This window comes from Cervus elaphus, chromosome 10, assembly GCF_910594005.1.
Source record: "Cervus elaphus chromosome 10, mCerEla1.1, whole genome shotgun sequence".
NCBI lineage: Eukaryota > Metazoa > Chordata > Mammalia > Artiodactyla > Cervidae > Cervus > Cervus elaphus.
The window spans coordinates 32711432-32731555 of NC_057824.1; the positions used below are offsets into that span (position 1 = coordinate 32711432).

Below are 20124 nucleotides of genomic sequence, written 5' to 3' on the forward strand. Positions count from 1 at the left end.
TGAAGTGATGGGACCAGATCCATGATCTTAGTTTTTTGAAAGCTGAGTTTTAAGCCAGCTTTTTCATGCTTCTCTTTCACTTTCATCAAAAGGCTCTTTAGTTCCTCTTCACTTTCTGCCATAAGAGTGGTGTCATCTGCATATCTGAAGTTATTGATATTTCTCCTGGAAATCTTCATTCCAGCTTGTGCTTCATCCATCCCTGCATTTCGCATGATGTACTCTGTATATAAGTTAAATAAGCAGGGTGACAATATATAGCCTTGAAGTACTCCTTACTCAATTTGGAACCAGTCTGTTGTTCCATGTCTGGTTCTAACTGTTATTTCTTGACCTGCATACAGATTTCTCAGGAGGCAGGTCAGGTGATCTGGTATGCGAGACAGCAATAGAGACATAGATGTATAGAACAGTCTTTTGGACTCTGTGGGAGAGGGCAAGGGTGGGATGATTTGGGAGAATGGCATTGAAACAATGTATATTATTATATGTGAAAAAAATAGTCAGTCCAGGTTCGAGGCATGATACAGGGTGCTAGGGGCTGGTGCACTGGGATGACCCAGAGGGATGGGATGGGGAGGGAGGTGGGAGGGAGGGTCAGGATGGGGAACACATGTACACTTGTGGTGGATTCAGGTCAATGTATGGCAAAACCAATACAATATTGTAAAGTAATTAGCCTTCAATTAAAATAAATAAATTTATATTAAAAAAAAAAAGGATTTTCCACTGTTTGTGGTGATCCATACAGTCAAAGGTTTTGGCATAGTCAATAAAGCAGAAGTAGATGTTTTTCTGGAACTCTCTTGCTTTTTCAATGATCCAACAGGTTTTGGCAATTTGATCTCTGGTTCCTCTGCATTTTCTAAAACCAGCTTGAACATCTGGAAGTTCATAGTTCACATACTATTGAAGCCTGGCTTGGAGAATTTTGAGCATTACTTTGCTAGTGTGTGAGATGGGTGCAAGTGTGCAGCAGTTTGAACATTCTTTGCCATTGCCTTTCTTTGGAAATGGAATGAAAACTGACCTTTTCCAGTCCTGTGGCCACTGCTGAGTCTTCCAAATTTGCTGGCATATTGAGTGCAGCACTTTCACAACATCATCTTTTAGGATTTAAAATAGCTAACTGGAATTCCATCACCTCCACTAGCTTTGTTCATAGTGATGTTTCTTAAGGCCCACTTGACTTCACATTCCAGGACGTCTGGCTCTAGGTGAGTGATCACTCCATTGTGGTTATCTGGGTCATGAAGATCTTTTTTGTATAGTTCTGTGTATTCTTGCCACCTCTTCTTAATATCTTCAGCTTCTGTTAAGTCCATTCTGTTTCTGTACTTTTATGCCCATCTTTACATGAAATGTTCCTTTGGTATCTCTAATTTTCTTGAAGAGATCTCTAGTCTTTCCCATTCTGTTGTTTTCCTCTATTTCTTTGCACTGATCACTGAGGAAGGCTTTCTTCTCTCTCCTTGCTATTCTTTGGAACTCTGCATTCAAATGGGTTTAACTTTCCTTTTCTTTTTGCCTTTAGTTTCTCTTCTTTTCTCAGCTACTCTTAAGGCCTCTCAGGCAACCATTTTGCCTTTTTGTATTTCTTTTTCTTGGGAATGGTCTTGATCACTGCCTCCTGTACAATGTCACATACCTCCGTCCATAGTTCTTCAGGCACTCTATCAGATCTAATCCACTGAATTGATTTGTCACTTCCACTGTATAATTGTTAAGGGATTTGATTTAGGTTATATGTGAATGGTCTAGTGTTTTTCCCTTCTTTCTGAATTTCAGTCTGAATTTTGCAATAAGGAGTTCATGCTCTGAGCTACAGTCAGGTTCTGGTCTTCTATACAGTCTGGTCTTGACTGTATAGAAATTCTCCATCTTTGGCTGCAAAGAATATAATCAATCTAATTTCAGTATCGACCATCTGGAGATGTCCATGTGTAGAGTCATCTCTTGTGTTGTTGGAAGAGGGTGTTCGCTATGACCAGTGCATTGTCTTGGCAAAACTCTGTTAGCCTTTGCCCTGCTTCATTCTGTTCTCCAAGGCCAAACTTGTCTGTTACTCCAGGTATCTCTTGACTTCCTACCTTTGCATTCTAGTCCCCAATGATGAAATGGCATCTTTTTTTTTGCTGTTAGTTCTAGAAGTTATTGTAGGTCTCCACAGAACCATTCAGCTTCAGCTTTTTTGGCATTAGTGTTTGGGGAACAGACTTGGATGACTGTGATATTGAATGGTTTGCCTGGGAAACAGAGATCATTCTGTCGTTTTTGAGATTGCACCCAAGCTCTGCATTTCAGAGTCTTTTGATGACTCTGAGGGCTATTCCATTTTTGCTAAGGGATTCTTGCCCACAGTAGTAGATATAATGGTCATCTGAATTAAATTCACCCATTCCAGTCCATTTTAGTTCAGTGATTCCTAAAATGTGGATGTTCACTCTTGCCATCTCCTGTTTGACCACTTCCAATTTACCTCATTAAAAAATTTAACTAATTTAATCCTTAATAATCCTATAAAGAAGGTAGTGTTATTATAATCCCCATTCTACAGATGCAGAATCTGAGACTCTCAGAGGTGAAGTAGTCTTGTTCAAGACCAAGCTCTAAGAGTATCTGTCTCTAGGACACGCTGTTGACCACTACACTGTACCTGACTGTACCTTACAGTACAGTTTATAGCAGATGGGAATAGAAGCACAGAAAAGATGAATGCCTCAATCCTTCTCTTTGGAAAGAAGGTATAAAATTAATATATGTTTTAAGAGGCACTTTGGCCACCTGATGCAAAGAGCTGACTCTCTGGAAAAGACCCTGATGCTAGATAAAACTGCGGGCAAGAGGAGAAGGGGGGAGACAGAGGATGAGAAGGTTGGATGGCATCAATGACTCAGTGGACATAAAGTTTGAGCAATCTCAGGGAGATAGTGATGGACAGAAAACCCTGGTGTGCTGCAGTTCATGGGGTCACAAAGAGTTGTACATGACTTAGCAACAGAACAACAACAAAAGAGGCACTGAACAAAGGCGGTTAAATTACAGCTTAAGTCAGGCTGCGGTGATCAGTCCCTGCACTGCCCCTGCTACTTCAGTGATCCAGGCAAATTATTGTTGCCAGCAAACAAAGGATGTTTATGGCCATCAAGACATCAGCTACTACAGCTGCCTCCAGTGATGAGCCCTGAGGGAACTCTGGTTGAGAAAGAACAGAACATTAGCCCTAGATAGTTAAGGTGCATATCAAAGGAATGAGATCAGTGAGCCTAGACTCTTGCATCTTCCCATACACAGAAAAGCACTAAATTGATTAACTTGCCATGTCTGGCTTTCTTTAATTAACAGTAATCTTTTGATGTTCCAACTACCTGGTTTTTGTTGCAAAAACCCCTGTATATCCTGGCTTCTCCCTTCACCCTTCAGAGCAGTCCCTCAGAGCTATCTGAGAAAGCCCTCCGAAAATCCTCCCAATAAAACATAATTCTCAACTTTTATGTTGTGTATTTTCTAGTTAACAATAACATTTGTGTTTTTGGTAGAGATTAAATGTTAAAATATGCAAACACTTACACAGCACCTGAAACTCAAAGTACTCAATAAATGTTGGGTAATATTCTTTTCAATTCAAAACCCTCTTCAAGTTAAATGTTATGAGTGGTCTCTAGGTAGAAAATAATTAATTATCCAGGATTTAACATCCTTTCATGTTAGATCAAAAGGGTCCTGGACTTTGAGATTCCTTTAAATGAAAAAGTATAGTAATGATAGGAAAACAAATAGATACCCTGCCTGGAAAACCGACTAACTCACCCTGAGAAACACTGAATATACATGAGTTACCTATACTACCTTAATTAAGATGATGAAGGAAATCATTTCTAAATACTTTATTTTCTTCTCTTTTAGGGACAGTTCTAATTCCAGGAACCACTCAGATGACCCAAAAAGACATCCTCTACCGACTACAATCTTCAAAAGCAAAGTGCATTATTACCAATGAAGTTTTAGCTCCAGCAGTTGATGCTGTTGCATCTAAATGTGAAAATCTGCACTCCAAACTAATTGTGTCTCAGAGCCCCAGAGAGGGTTGGGAGAACCTAAAGGAGATGATGAAGTGAGTAACCATAATTGTTGTAGAACAGCTTTCCAAAAAGAAACACAACATTGATAAGATAGTCAACCCTGGATTAACCAGAAAAATGAAAATTAAAATAATAGACAAAGGGAACAACTGGTGATTATAGTGCAAAGCTCTGAGGCAAGGAACTGGTGGTGTTTTTCATAGGTTGGGATCTCAAGGAAGCACACCATAAGACAGACATTAGTTGTGTAAGTTTATTAAGAAGTTATCTTAGGACCAATACCTAAGGAAAGGGAACAATGTGGGATTGGGCAGCGGTTGAAATTTATCATCCACGTACTTCAAAAAAGCCATCAGTCAACCTATGGGGATCACTGGAGTTTGGATAGCCCTTCAAAACTATGTCCAGCTAAAGCAAGAGGTCCAATGCTAATAAGTAACTGGGTACAAACTATCTTTACAAGGAGGCATGACCTTAAGCAAGGCAGCTATCTTCAGCCAAGGTAATATCTAAAGAGAGATTTCAGCACCTGAAGGGAAGCATGTTCTAAAATTCTGCAGCAGGATCTAGGAGGTGCATCAACCACAGAGCTATTATCATCTCCCATAGGAACTAATCAGAATCAATCCTTCTGTGGAGGCTGTATTATTCCCTTGCTGACAGCGACATTTCTATCAGGTTATAGTAAGAAGAATACTTAATAGATGCAATTAATAAGACTATTACACAGATATTCAAGTCCTGCTATGGGGTCTTCTAGGGGTCACTTGGAACTCTTTGTCAAGTATTGGTTATCTTAGCTTTAGGGTGGCAGCAAATTCCGTCCCTGGAATGAGCTTCCTACCTTTACTCAACGATTTTGGAGCAAGTTTGCAACTATGGACTTGTTCTTTGTCATTGTTTAGTTGCTAAGTTGTGTCCGACTCTTTGTGATATCATCGACTGTAGCCCACCGGGACTTGTTATGACTCTTAAGCTAACATTTATTGTGTGCATACATGCTCAGTTGTTGTGTCCCACTCTTTGAGACCCCATGGACTGTAGCCCACCATGCTCCTCTGTTCATGGAATTTTCCAAGGAGGAATACTGAAATTGCCATTTCCTATCCCGGGGCTTCTTCCCAACCCAGGGATTGAACCCATGTCTCCTGTGTCTCCTGCACTGGCAGGTGGATTCTCTATTGAGTTCTTACCAAAGGCCAAATTCTGTTATAATAAAACTACTGTTATAATTGTATAATGTCTAACACTTACTTGGCACTGATTATGTGCCAAAAACTGCACTTCAGATATATTGGGTTGGCCAAAAAGTTCATTAGAGTTTTTCAATAAGATATTATGGAAAACCTCAAACAAACTTTTTGGCCAATTCAATATTAACTCATTTAAAAACACAACAAACTATTGGGTAGGAACTGTTAAATATACAGATGCTCATGCTCAGTCGCTTCAGTCGTATCCAACTCTTTGCAACACTATGGATGGGATTTTCTGGGCAAGAATACTGGAGTAGGGTTGCCATTCCCTCCTCCAGGGGTTTTTCCTGACCCAGGGATCAAACCCACATCTTCTGCATTGCAGGTGGATTCTCTGGTTAGACAGATAAATAAGGTCAAAAGTTAGGATCTGGCAGAACTGGGTTTCACACTCAGGCAGTCTAGCTTCTAAGCCCATACTATTACCTGCTAGGTTTACTGCTTCTGAGAGACTGGTACAACAAACCTGCCTTAGGTTTCACGAGCAATAATATCTGTGATAGAAGTGATAGGTACACAGTTATAGGTACTAGCTTCATAACGAAAAAAATTATGGAATCATAGCCTAAACATTTGGTTTAGCTATGTTAGGATTTAAAAATAAAAATAGTTCTCATAGCTGAATATTTCTGATTCATTCATTTTCAGCTCAATATTTCCTAATAAAATTCTGTATGATTCTCAAGCACTCAAATGTACAGAGTTTGCTTCCTCTCAGCTGCCCTGATGTATGTCATATATAAAGGCCCAATTATCCTTTGGAACCAAAATGTTTTCTTTCTTTAACTGAAATCTTTCCTTCCCTAAGTGGATACTTAGATCTTCTTCAGTCTTTTTGCTTACTATATTCAGAACTATGTAGACTCTCTTGTGGGAAACAGAAAAACCATCCTTTTGAGGGGTAAGCAAATGGTTTTTTACAAAAGGGATAGATGATAAATATACAGTATTTGCAGGTCATGTAGTCTCTATCATACCTACTCACTGTCATAGTGTAGAAAGCAGTCATAGGCAATATGTAAAAGAATGAACATAGTTGTGTTGCAATAAAACTTTATCTATGAAAACAAAAGGCAGGCCATATTTGGCCCATAGGCCTATAGTTTAATGATCCCTGCCTTATACCATTACCCAGGACTTCTATTAACATTCTCATTTTTTTTTAAAAATCACATTTTACCTCACATATACATGATTAGAAGATCATAGAATACTCATTCTTTAGAAGGTATGATAAAATTCTTGAGGTTTTTTGTAATGCTTGCACTCTTCTTTATCACACAGTAAAAAGCTATGAAATCAACCTGTTATAAATGGGCTATTGATGGCAAAGTTTAGCTTGTTTCCAGAAAGCACCTTAAAAGATGGAGAGAGATGGCTTTTACCTTGGAATTCAACCTAAGTCTCTGGGGCTTAATCAATGAGATGAAGAGGTCTGAGTAAATCCGTTTCTGTGGTAACAGTCTATGATACTGTGTTTAATGTATACAATCATTGTAATTCTTCCTTCATAGACATGCCAGTGACAACCACACCTGTGTGAAGACAAAACACAATGAGATGATGGCCATTTTCTTTACCAGTGGAACAAGCGGATATCCTAAAATGACTGGACACACCCACAGCAGTTTTGGTTTAGGATTATCTATAAATGGAAGGTATTTTCACAGAACTGTAGTTTGAAGTGTCAATGCTACAAAAATGATGATTTCTTTATTTGTATTTTAAATTTGTTTCCATATATATATATGTATATATAGTTAAGTCTATGTATATATCTCAAGTGTGTGTGTGTATATATATATAAATATATATATATATTTATATCTCAATGTATATATGTTGTTGTTGTTCAGTTGCTAAGTCGTGTCCAATGCTTTGCGACCCCACGAACTGCAGCACGCCATGCTTCCCTGTCCTTCACTATCTCCCGGAGTTTGCTCAGATTCATGTCCATTGAGGTGGTGATGCTATGTAGCCATCTCATCCTCTGCTGCCTTCTTCTCCTTTTGCCTTCAATCTTTCCCAGCATCAGGGTGTTTTCCAGTGAGTCTGCTCTTCGTATCAGGTGGCCAGAGTATTGGAGCTTCAGGTTTAGCATAAATCCTTCCAATGAATATTCAGGGTTGATTTCCTTTAGAATTGACTGGTTTGATCTCCCTGATGTCCAAGGGTCTCTCAAGAGTCTTCTCCAGCACCACAGTTTGAAACCATCAATTCTATGGCACTCTGCCTTCCTTATGGTCCAGCTCTCACATCCATACATGTTACTGGAAAAACAATAGCCTTGACTATATGGACTTTTGTCAGCAAAGTGATGTCTTCTCTTTTACTGTGCTGTCTAGCTTTGAAATAGCTTTCCTTCCAAGGAGCAAGTGTCTTTTAATTTCATGGCTGTAGTCACTGTCCACAGTGATTTTGGAGCCCAAGAAAAGAAAATCTGTCACTGCTTCCACTTTTCTCCACTCTAAGTGATGGGACCGGATGCCATGATTCTAATTTTTTAAATGTTGAGTTTTAAGCCAGCTTTTTCACTCTCCTCTTTTATCCTCATCAAGAGGCTCTTTAGTTCCTCTTCACATTCTGCCATTAGCATGGTTTCATTTACCACGCTGAGGTTGATGATATTTCTCCAGACATTCTTGATTCCAGTTTGTGATTCATCCAGCCTGGCATTTCCAATGATGTACTCTGCATATAAGGCAAATAAGCCGGGTGACAATATACAGCCTTGTCACGCTCCTTTCCCAATTTTGAACCAGTCAGTTGTTCCAAATAAAGTTCTAAATGTTGCTTCTTGACCCACATACAGGTTTCTCAAGAGACAGGTAAGGTGGTCTGGTATTCCCATCTCTTTAAGAATTTTCCACAGTTTGTTGTATATATCAAGTCGATTCTTTGTACAGTCAGTGGCTCAGACAGCAAAGAATCTGCCTGGGTTCAATCCCTGGGTCAGGAAGATTCCCTGGAGAATGAAATGACAACCCACTAGAGTATTCGTGTCAGGAGAATCCCATGGACAGAAGAGCCTGGTGGGCTACAGTCCATGGAGTCACAAAGAGTCAGACGTGACTAAGCACAGCACAGAAAATACAGTCAGCAAAAACAAGACTGGGAGCTGACTGTGGCTCAGATCATGAACTCCTTACTGCAAAATTCAGACTTAAATTGAAGGAAGTATGGAAAACCACTAGACCATTCACATATGACCTAAATCAAATCCCTTACGATTATACAGTGGAATTGGCAAATAGATTCAAAGGATTAGATCTGAAATACAGAGTGCCTGAAGAACTACGGACAGAGGTTCATGACATTGTACAGGAGGCAGTAATCAAGATCATCCCCCCAAAAAAGAAATGCAAAACGACAAAATGGTTGTCTGAGGAGGCCTTACAAATAGTTGAGAAAAGAAGAGAAATTAAAGGCAAAAAGAAAAGGTAAGATATACCCATCGGGATGCAGAGTTCCAAGGAATAGCAAGGAAAGATAAGAAAGCCTTCCTCAGTGATCAATGCAAAGAAATAGAGGAAAACAACAGAATGGGAAAGACTAGAGATCTCTTCAAGAAAATTAGAGATACCAAAGGAACATTTCATGCAAAGATGGGCACAAAAGTACAGAAATGGTATGTACCTAACAGAAGCAGAAGATATTAAGAAAAGGTGGTAAGAATACACAGAAGAACTATAGAAAAAAGATCTTCATGACCCACATAACCACAATGGAGTGATCACTCACCTAGAGCCAGACATTCTGGAATGTGAAGTCAAGTGGGACTTAGGAAGCATCACTACGAACAAAGCTAGTGGAGGTGATGGAATTCCAGTTGAACTATTTCAAATCCTAAAAGATGATCCTGTGAAAGTGCTACACTCATTATGCCAGCAAATTTGGAAAACTCAGCAGTGGCCACAGGACTGGAAAAGGTCAGTTTTCATCCCAATCCCAAAGAAAGGCAATGCCAAAGAATATTCAAACTACTGCACAATTTCACTCATCTCACACACCAGCAGAGTAATGCTCAAAATTCTCCAAGCCTGGCTTCAACAATATGTGGATCAAGAACTTCCAGATGTTCAAGCTGGATTTAGAAAAGGCAGAGGAACCAGAGATCAAATTGCCAACATCCACTGGAACATCGAAAAAGCAAGAGAGTTCCAGAAAAACATCTACTTCTGCTTTATTGACTCTGTCAAAGCCTTTGGCTGTGTGGATCACCACAAACTGTGGAAAATTCTTAAAGAGATCATAATACCAGACCACCTTACCTGCCTCCTGAGAAATCTGTATGCAGGTCAAGAAGCAACAGTTAGAACCAGACATGGAACAACAGACTGGTTCCCAACTGGGAAAGGAGTACATCAAGGCTGTATATTGTCACCCTGCTTATTTAACTTATATGCAGAGTACATCATCTGAAATGCTGGGCTGGATGAAGCACAAGCAGGGATTAAGGTTGTCGGGAGAAATATCAATAAAATCAGATACACAGATGACACCACCTTATGGCAGAAAGTGAAGAACTAAAGAGCCTCTTGATGAAAGTGAAAGAGGAGAGTGAAAAAGCTGGCTTAAAACTCAACATTCAAAAAACTAAGATTATGACATCTGGTCCCATCACTTCATGGCAAATTGATGGGGAAACAATGGAAACAGTGACAGACTTTAATTTCTTGGGTTCCAAAATCACTGCAGATGGTGACTGCAGCCATGAAATCAAAAGAGGCTTACTCCTTGGGAAATAAGTTATGACCATCCCAGACAGCATATTAAAAAGCAGAGACATTACCTTGCCAACAAAGGTCTGTCTAGTCAAGGTTATGGTTTTTCCAGTAGTCATGGATGGATGTGAGAGTTGGACTATAAAGAAAGCTGAATGTCAAAGAATTGATGCTTTTGAAATGTAGAGTTGGAGAAGACTCTTGAGAGTCCGTTGGACTGCAAAGAGATCAAACCAGTCAATCCTGGAGGAAAACAGTCCTGAATATTATTGGAAGGACTGATGTTGAAGCTGAAACTCCAATACTTTGGCCACCCGATTCGAAGAAGGGACTCATTGGAAAAGACCCTGATGCTGGGAAAGATTGAAGGCAGGAGGAGAAGGGGACAACAGAGGAATCGATGATTGGATGAAATCACTGACTTGATGGACATGAATTTGAGCAAGCTCCAGGAGTTGGTGATGGACAGAGAAGCCTGGCATGCTACAGGCTATGGGGTCAGAAAGTGTCGGACACGACTGGGCGACTAAACTGAACTGATTCTTTGTTTCCTAGGTTCTGGCTGGATTTGACCCCTTTGGATGTCATGTGGAATACCTCTGACACAGGCTGGGCAAAATCTGCATGGAGTAGTGTTTATTCTCCATGGATCCAGGGAGCATGTGTATTTGCACATTATTTGCCGCGGTTTGAGCCAACTTCCATCTTGCAAGTAAGGCAGAGCACAAGAGGTCAATATTTAGAAGTGAATTAGCACTATTATTGACAGGACTAGTGAATAAAGTAACTTGTAGACATTAGAGTAGATAACGTTATTTAAGGTATTCCACAATAGAAAATCAGTAAGCCTGAAAAGATATACAGAGGAAAGGTGTGAGAGTGTTTGTGTGTGTGAAAGTCGTTCAGTTGTTTCCAACTCTTTGCGAGTCCATGAACTGTATTATACAGTCCATGGAATTCTCCAGGCCAGAATACTGGAGTGGGTAGCCTTTCCCTTCTCCAGGGGACCTTCCCAAACCAGTGATCGAACCCAGGTCTTCCCCATTGCAGGTGGATTTTTTACTAGCTGAGCCATAAGGGAAGCCCATGAGAGTGTTTACATTAGAATAAATAATGGTCTAAGTTTTACTATGTCTACCATAGGTATTTAAGCACTTATTAAAAATTGTGTAAGACCACTTCTTCTAAATTGCAGACACTTTCCAAGTTTCCCATCACAGTCTTCTGTTCAGCACCAACTGCATATAGAATGCTTGTACAGAATGATAAGGCCAGGTAAGCAAAGTTGCTAAGTGGGCACTTATGGGCAGAGAGGAAAGGAAGAGGAAGATACAAAATAAAAGATCTCTCTGCCTAAAAACATATCTCCAGATCAGTAGGTATGGTATTTAGCAATCTTTTCTCTTCCTTGTCCTTCTTGCTTATATTCTGTACATGATAACTACTATATCCAGTGTGGGTTCCCTCAAGCAGAGAGCGGAAAGATGGTTCAAGCCACAGGTATAGCTCTGAGCCCAGTGTTTATCCTTTGTCTGTTATATGAGCTGAGAAAATATATGTCACCCCTATTCAAAACCCTATCCCAGAAAACAGGAAAGAAAATGAATGTCTTTTACTTTATTACTGATTCCATTTGAAAGTATTACTTGGTCACTACTTTTAAATTGATTTTATTTAATTTTTAAATGGAAATAATTAAATTAAAATTCAGTTCCAAACTATAATTAATAATACTGTATTACATATTCGAAGTCGCTAAGACAGTAGATCTTAAAACTTCTCATCACAGGAAAAAATAGTCTTGTAACTATGTAGGGTAGCAGCAGATGTTAACTAGACTTATTGCGCAATCATTTCACCATATGTACAAATATCAAATCATGACATTATAAACCAAAAAGTAATATAACATTATAGCCTTGGTTACACTAGTCATGTTTCAAGTGCTCAATAGCCACACAGGACTAGAGGATACAGTAGTGGACAGCTCAGTATAGAAATTTCTGTCATAACAAAAAATTCTATTGGATAGTACAACCCAGGAGCATCTTCATTCCATTTTTTTTTTTTAAACAACTGTATACTGTTCTATTGTATAAATGCTCCACAGTCAATTTAACCAATTAGGAAGCTTTTTATCACTGATTTAACATAATATTACGTGGTACCTTCCCTAGGGATGGCATGGTTTTTCTTTGCAACAAGTCACACCACTCCCAATCCTCCCCCCGCTTCCCCCACCCTCTGCCAATAAAATGGAGAAAAAGAAGAAACAAAACTTGATGTTTGGGAGTCATTTCATGATAAAATGCTTTGTTTATTTTGTATCAGAGAAAGTTAGGGGAAAAACTAAAACATTTTGTACTGAAATTTCACTAGAAATAATCCTAATTTCCATTTTTATCCATTTTCCTCCTAAATTTAACTCCTTATCTGTCTTCTGAGAAACTATAAGTTCAAAAGCTTAAAGCACTGTGTAACTGCTGGGGAACCAATCAACCCTGAAGTGACTGAACAATGGAGAAACAGGACAGGTCTGGATATCTACGAAGGATATGGACAGACTGAAACGGTATACAGACTTCACTGAAAAGACATGGCTGAACTCAATTCAGTCAGATAAATAAAAACCAAAGTGCTACGATGTGTAAAATAGCTAGTGGGAAGCTGCTGCTATATAACACAGGGAGTTCAGCCTGGTGCTCTGTGATCACCTAGAGGGGTGGAATGGGGGTGTGTGTTGAGGGAGGTTCAAGAGGGAGGGGAGATATATATGTATATAAATATATAATTATGACTGATTTGCATTGTTGTATGGGAGAAACCAACACAACACTGTAAGGAAATTATCCTCCAATTAAAAAAAATTGTTTATTGTAGCTTTGTGATTGAGGGATAGGGAGGAAATGGAGTGATTAGAAGAAAGAGTTTCTTAAAAAAAATGAGGGAAGATGGTTACAAAAGAGCTCTGTAAGAGATGCAATTGTTTAGATAGTCATTCACTGAGGAAAGCCACTATATAATTGACTAGGACCAGGGCATTAAAAATTTTTAATTCAACAATACTAGATCTATAAAAAGATTTCTCTTTGTATAATAAGGAAATATCTTAGGGCTTTGCTGCAAAAATAGAAAATGCTGAGCTCTTTGTTACTTGAAATATTAAGTCTGCTGGACAATTCCTTGAGAGGAACACTCTAAAAAGGTTTATCTAAAGAGCTCATAGAAATAAGAAGAAATTCTAGAGGAAATGAAATAACAAAAATTGTTATATAGGAAAGAGAGGGATAAGATAGAGCAGATAAGGGAAAGACTGAAATAAATTTTTCATTGTCTTTATATACTGCTTCAATTTATGAACCATGAGAAAGTACTACCTGGTCAAAAATTAAAATACAAAAAATAAAATAAAAACAAAAATCAATGAATTTATTAAATAGAAATAGCATAACAAGTATCATGTGAATATGAGTATAAATGTTTTCATAAATATGGATGTTTCAGTAGTTACAAATTTACTTAATATTTTAACTGTATTAGTGTCTATCTATAATTCTTGAGAGCAGAAAATATGTTTCAATGTGAGCCTGATTCATAGTAAGCTCTGAATAAATATCTATTGAATGAATGCACGGTGGATAAATGAATAAATATGAGTTACTTGTAATGTTACTTTACTCTTTTTTATTCTTAACTAGGTACTAGTCTGTGGAAATTTTAAGGGAATGAAAATTAAGCCTGGCTCAATGGGAAAACCTTCTCCTGCTTTTGATGTTAAGGTTTGTACATCCCTTTCCAGGAAAATATTTAACAACCCAATCTGTTTACCCCTACTCCACTTCTACTCCCTTACACTATTAGTTTTGGTGATGATTATGCTACTTCCATGATATCTTAACTTCCACATAAAGATGGAAAAGGTTTAGAAACATTAGCTTGTCTCTTTTTTTCTCCAAAGCAGTTATTTGTGCCAAATAGTTGTATGCATTTTATAAATATTTATTTCCAGAAGGAATCTATGATAGACATGGCAATATCAGAACCATTTTACAGATGAGGCTGAGAGAGGTTAAAGGACTCACCCAAGGTTACATAGTAGCTGCTAGTTCTAGAATAAGCAGCTTAGGTTCGTACCTAAGCAATCTGGTACGAACATCCATACTCTTAACTGCAACACTACATTACCCCTTCTGGTTAGGGAGCTCCAGATCTTCTAAAAGGGTTGACTAGGACAAAAAAGGCTACAATTCAACAGTGGCTATAGGTTATCCCTCTTCCAGCAGCATGCTTGGCCAGTTCCTTGCAGTCAAGAAACTATTTTCACCACTTGATCCTGAGGGGGCATCCTATTACCCCATTAGCGCACTTTGCTCAGGGTTAGAATTGTTCTCAGATCAACCCAGCCAAAGGTAAGTGTAGACAAAGGAAGTTATATTAATACATAAAACAATACCAACAAAAAAACAAAATGGATGAGTTTACAGAGAACTCAGAATCAAACTTAACTACAACTAACCTTAGTTGTAGATTAGACCAATGTTTCCCCAGCTTATCTGATCATAAAGAATCATATAGGTACATGTTAAAAATACAAATTCTCAGGCTTCTTCTTTAGAGAGTCTGATTCAATAAATTTACTGTAGGATCCTGAAATCCTAAGGTGTTTTAAACAAGCACCTCAGGTAATTCTAACTCTGCTATGAAAACTTGTCTAAAGGTAGGATTGCCTGATGGCTTTTATTCTGGCTCTGCTATTCATTACTGAGTATCTCTGGGTAAGCTGTTATAGTCTGTTTCCTGATATATAAAACAGGGACCAAGGTGAACAACCTGTTCCAGTTTGACTGGAACTTATTTAGCTTTCAGTTCAATTCAGTCACTGTCGTGTCTGCCTCTTTGTGACCCTATGGACAGCAGCACACCAGGCTTCCCTGTCCATCACCAACTCCCGGAGCTTGCTCAAACTCATGTCCATTGAAGTCAGTGACGCCATCCATGTCTCCTCCTGCCTTCAATATTTTCCAGCATCAGGGTCTTTTCAAATGAGTCAGTTCTTCGAATCAGGTGTCCAAAGTATTGGGGTTTCAGCCTTAGCACCAGTCCTTCCAATGAATATTCAGGACTGTTTTCCTTTAGGATTGACTGGTTTGATCTCCTTGCAGTCCAAGGGACTCTCAAGAGTCTTCTCCAACACCACAGTTCAAAACCATCAATTTTTGATGCTCAGCTTTCTTTACAGTCCAACTCTCACGTCCATTCATGATTACTGGACAAACCATAGCTTGGACTAGATGGACATTTGTCAGCAAAGTAATATCTCTGCTTTTTAATATGCTGTCTAGGTTGGTCATAGCTTTTCTTCCAAGGAGCAAGCATCTTTTGATTTCATGGCTGCAGTCACCATCTGCAGTGATTTTGGAGCCTAAGAAAATAAAGTCTGTCACTGTTTCCATTGTTTCCCCATCGATTTGCCATGAAGTGATGGGACCAGATGCCATGATCTTCATTTTTTGAATGCTGAGTTTTAAGCCAGCTTTTTCACTCTCCTCTTTCACTTTCATCAAGAGGCTCTTTAGTTCCTCTTCATTTTCTGCCATAAGGGTGGTATCCTCTGTGTATCTGAGCTTAATGATATTTCTTCCAGCAATCTTGATCCCAGCTTGTGCTTCATCCAGCCCAGCATTTCACATGATGTACTCTGCATATAAGTTAAATAAGCAGGGTGACAATATACAGACTTGATATACTCCTTTCTGTTGGGTCCCTACAATTTATGTCCTTTATTGTGCCTATCTTTGCATGAAATATTCCCTTGGTATCTCTAATTTTCTTGAAGAGATCTCTAGTCTTTCCCATTCTATTGTTTTCCTCTATTTCTTTGCATTGATCACTGAGGAAGGCTTTCTTGTCTCTCTTTGCTATTCTTTGGAACGCTGCATTCAAATGAGTATATCTTTCCGTTTTCTCCTTTTATTTGCTCATCTATTTTATGGCCTCAGACAGCCATTTTACCTTTTTGCATTTCTTTTTCTTGGGGATGGTCTTGATCACTACCTCCTGTACAATGTCATGAACCTCTGTCCATAGTTCTTCAGCCACTCCGTCTATCAAATGTAATCCCTTGAATCTATTTGCCAATTCCACTGTATAATTGTAAGGGATTTGATTTAGGTCATATGTGAATGGTCTAGTGGTTTTCCCTACTTTATTCAATTTAAGTCTGAATTTTGCAGTAAGGAGTTCATGATCTGAGCCACAGTCAGCTCCCAGTCTTGTTTTTGTTGGCAGTATAGAGCTTCTCCATCTTTGGCTGTGAATATGATCAATCTGATTTCAGTATTGACCATCTGGTGATATCCATTTGCAGAGTCTTCTCTTGTGCTGTTGAAAGAGGGTGTTTGCCATGACCCGTGCTTCCCTCATAGCTTAGTTGGTAAAGAATCCACCTGCAATGCAGGAGATCCTGGTTCGATTCCTGGGTCGGGAAGATCCAGTGTTCTTGGGCTTCCCTGGTGGCTCAGCTTGTAATGAACCTGCCTGTAATGTGGGAGACCTGGCTTTGATCCCTGGTTTGGGAAGGTCCGCTGGAGAAAGGAAAGGCTGCCAACTCCAGTATCTTGGCTTGGAGAATTCCATGGACTATATAGTCCATGGGCCGCAAGAGTCAGACACGACCGAGCAACTTTCACTATTTAGCTTTAGGCCTGAAAGTATTGATAGTATGTCCTGAGGATACACCCCTGCCTTAGTCATGGGCAAATCAAGATGGTTAGTAACTATAATAATAAAAGGACAGATTTTATAGGTTTCTAGTGAGGATTAATGCAATAATATTTCTAAAGAGCATAGAAAAGTGCTTGGCACATAATAAAGATCCATAAGATAGGTGTTATTAGAAATATAGACCAATGGAACAAGATATAAAGCCCAGAGATAAACGCACACACCTATGGATACCTTATCCACTAAGGATGCAAGAATATGCAATGGAGAAAAGACAGCCCCTTCAATAAGTGGTGCTGGGGAAACTGGATAACTACGTGTAAAATAATGAAATTAGAACACTTCCTTAACACCATACACAAAAATAAACTCAAAATGGACTAAAGACCTACATGTAAGGCCAGAAACTATAAAAGTCATAGGGGAAAACATAGGCATAACACTCTTTGCCATAAATTGCAGCATCTATTTGATGCATCTCTTAGAGTAATGGAAATAACAAAAATAAACAAATGGTATCTAACTAAACTTAAAAACTTGTGCACAGCAAAGGAAACTATAAACAAGATGGAAAGACAACCCTCAGAATGAGAGAAAATAATTGCAAATGAAACAACTGACAAAGGATTGATCTCCAAAATATATAAGTAGCTCAAGCATTTCAATATCAGAAAAAAAAAAAATAAACTAATCAAAAATGGGCAGAAGATCTAAAAAGACCTTTCTCCAAAGACATATGGCCAACAAACACATGAAAAGATGCTCAAAACTGCTCATTATTTGAGAAAAGGAAATCAAAAAAACAATGAGGTATCACTTCATAATGATCAGAATGGCCAGCATTGAAAAATCTACAAACAATAAATGCTGGAGAGGATGTGGAGAAAAGGGAACCCTCTTGCACTGTTGGTGGGAATATAAATTGGTACAACCACTATGGAGAACAGCATGGAGATTCCTTTAAAAACTAGGAATAAAACCACCACACGACCCAGTAATCCCACTACTGGGCATATACCCTGAGAAAATCATAACTGAAAAAGACACATGTACCCCAAAGTTCATGGCAGCACCATTTACAATAGCTAGAACATGGAAGCAATGTAGATGCTCATCAACAGATGAATGGATAAAGAAGTTGTGGTACATATATACAATGGAATATTACTAAGCCATAAAAAGGAATGAATCTGAGTCAGTGGTAGTCAGGTAGATGAAACTAGAGCCTGTTACACAGAGTGAAGTGAAGTCAGAAAGAGAAAAACAACTATTGTTTATTAACACATATATATGGAATCTTGAAAAATGGTACTGATGAACCTATTTGCAGGGCAGGAATAGGGATGCAGAAGTAAAGAACAGACTTGTAGACACAATGGGGAAGGAAAGGGAGGACAAATTGAGAGAGTAGCATTGACATATATACACTGCCAGGTATAAAACAGATAGGTAGTGGGAAGCTGCTATTAATATACAACACAGAAAGCCCAGTCTGGCACTCCATGATGACATAGAGAGGTGGGAGGGAGGCTCTAGAGGGAGGGATAGTTGTAGTTCTGACTTATTTGGGTTGTTGTATGGCAGAAACCAATGCAACATTGTAGAGCATTTATCTTCCAGTTAAAAATAAAATAATAATGATAATAAAAAGCAAAAGATAGGTGCTATTATTATTATTATTATTCACCCCCCCCCTCCAATTTGTTTCCTTTGAAAAGCTTTTCTAAGAAGAGATGGTAGAGCAGCACGTTACATTCAGTAGAAAGACTTAATAGTTCATTGGCTAATATTAATAGGCTGCCTTAAGTTAGAGAAATATTGATGATTAAGCATTATCTGCAGTACAAGTAATCAAGTTGGCATTTCACACAGATTTTTCTCTTAATGACAATCCCCAACATACATGGCTATCAGGGTCTCACAGGCATAGCTGTAGTCATAGCCATTCCAACTGCAGTGTACCACCAGTTCCCCACTCACTCAAGCCCAGTGATTTATTAGAGCAACTATTTTTGAATGAAAACTTGTGTGGACAAGAGGAACAGTGCACTAGCATCTCTACCTTCATTTGTTTATCCAAATCTTTTTTATTTTGGTAAAAAACATGTAACTTAAAATTGATTATTTGACCATTTTTAAGTGCATCATTCAGTGGTGTTAAATAATACCATATTAAATAATGTTGTGCAGCTGTCACCAGATCCATCTCCATAACTCTTTTCATCTTGGAAAACTAAAACTCTGTATCTACTGAACAATAACTTCTCTTCCCACCTGACCCTCACAATCACCATTCTACTTTCTGCCTCTATGATTTTAACTACTTAAAGTACTATATATAAGTGGAATCATACAGTAGTCATTTTTCGTAAACAGCTTATTACATTTAACATAATGTCCTCAAAGTTCATCCATGTTGTAGCATGTGCCGGGATTTCCTTCCTTTGAAGGCTGAATAATGTTCCATTGCATATATGTACCACATCATGCTTGTTTATTCGTTTATTGATGAGTGCTTGGGTTGCTTCCACACTTTAACCATTGTGAATAATGTTATGATAAACACGGTAAACAAGTAACTCTTTGAAACCTTTTTTTATTCTTTTGAGTATATACCCAGAAGTAAAGTTGCTGGATTATATGGTAATTTTATTTTTAAAATTTTTTATTGGAGTATAGCTGACTTACAATGTTGCATTAACACACAACAAAGGTATACAACAGGTATACAACAAAGTGAATCATTTGTACACGTGGTAATTTTAATTTTTTGAGAAATTGCCATACTGTTTTCCACAGTGGCTGTACCATTTTGCATTCCCACCAATAGTGCACAAACATCTTTACCAACACTTGTTATTTTGTTTTTTTGATAGTAGCCATCCTAATAGGTGTGAGATTGTAGTTTTGATATGCATTTGCCTCATGTGGCCACCTTCATTTTTAACTCTTTCCCATGGTCTTTTGTTATTGTGCCCCTCCTTACCTACTTAGGAGCATCTTTAGTGATATTCTAAAATCTGAGCATGTACTCTAACTAGCTGGATGTCAGACTTTTGCAACTTAAAAGATCAAGTCATAATTTTCATATTTAAACATTCTAAGACCCATTGAACAGGGAGGTATGTGATTCTTCCCAGAGACAGAATATTTTATCTATGTTCCCATCTATTAAATAGAAGTCTGTGTAAAGTAATCAGAACTCTTAACATATCTCTTTTCTATCAATAATACCTTGATACCTGCGGCCAAATATTAGATGACTGGGTGGGAATTTACTTTTCAATTTGCAACAATTTAAAAATAAGTCCTTACACTTAGAATTCCTTTGCCTTTTCA

The 20124-nt window shown here is 38.4% G+C and overlaps 2 protein-coding genes across 5 annotated transcripts in view; one reads left to right on the top strand and one right to left on the bottom strand.

Moving 5' to 3' along the window:
- Window positions 1–20124, top strand: part of ACSM3 (acyl-CoA synthetase medium chain family member 3) — an 82358-nt gene that overhangs the window by 56508 nt on the left and 5726 nt on the right. For all 3 annotated transcript variants that reach the window (XM_043914466.1, XM_043914465.1, XM_043914467.1), the window contains exons 4-9: window positions 3907–4114; window positions 6853–6996; window positions 10618–10774; window positions 11258–11337; window positions 12508–12634; window positions 13761–13841. In XM_043914466.1, the coding sequence (XP_043770401.1) occupies window positions 3907–4114; window positions 6853–6996; window positions 10618–10774; window positions 11258–11337; window positions 12508–12634; window positions 13761–13841 (797 nt within the window). The remainder of the gene's footprint in view (window positions 1–3906; window positions 4115–6852; window positions 6997–10617; window positions 10775–11257; window positions 11338–12507; window positions 12635–13760; window positions 13842–20124) is intronic.
- The window catches only part of ERI2 (ERI1 exoribonuclease family member 2), a 51039-nt gene that overhangs the window by 8931 nt on the left and 21984 nt on the right, over window positions 1–20124 (bottom strand). The gene's annotated exons all lie outside the window — the stretch shown is intronic.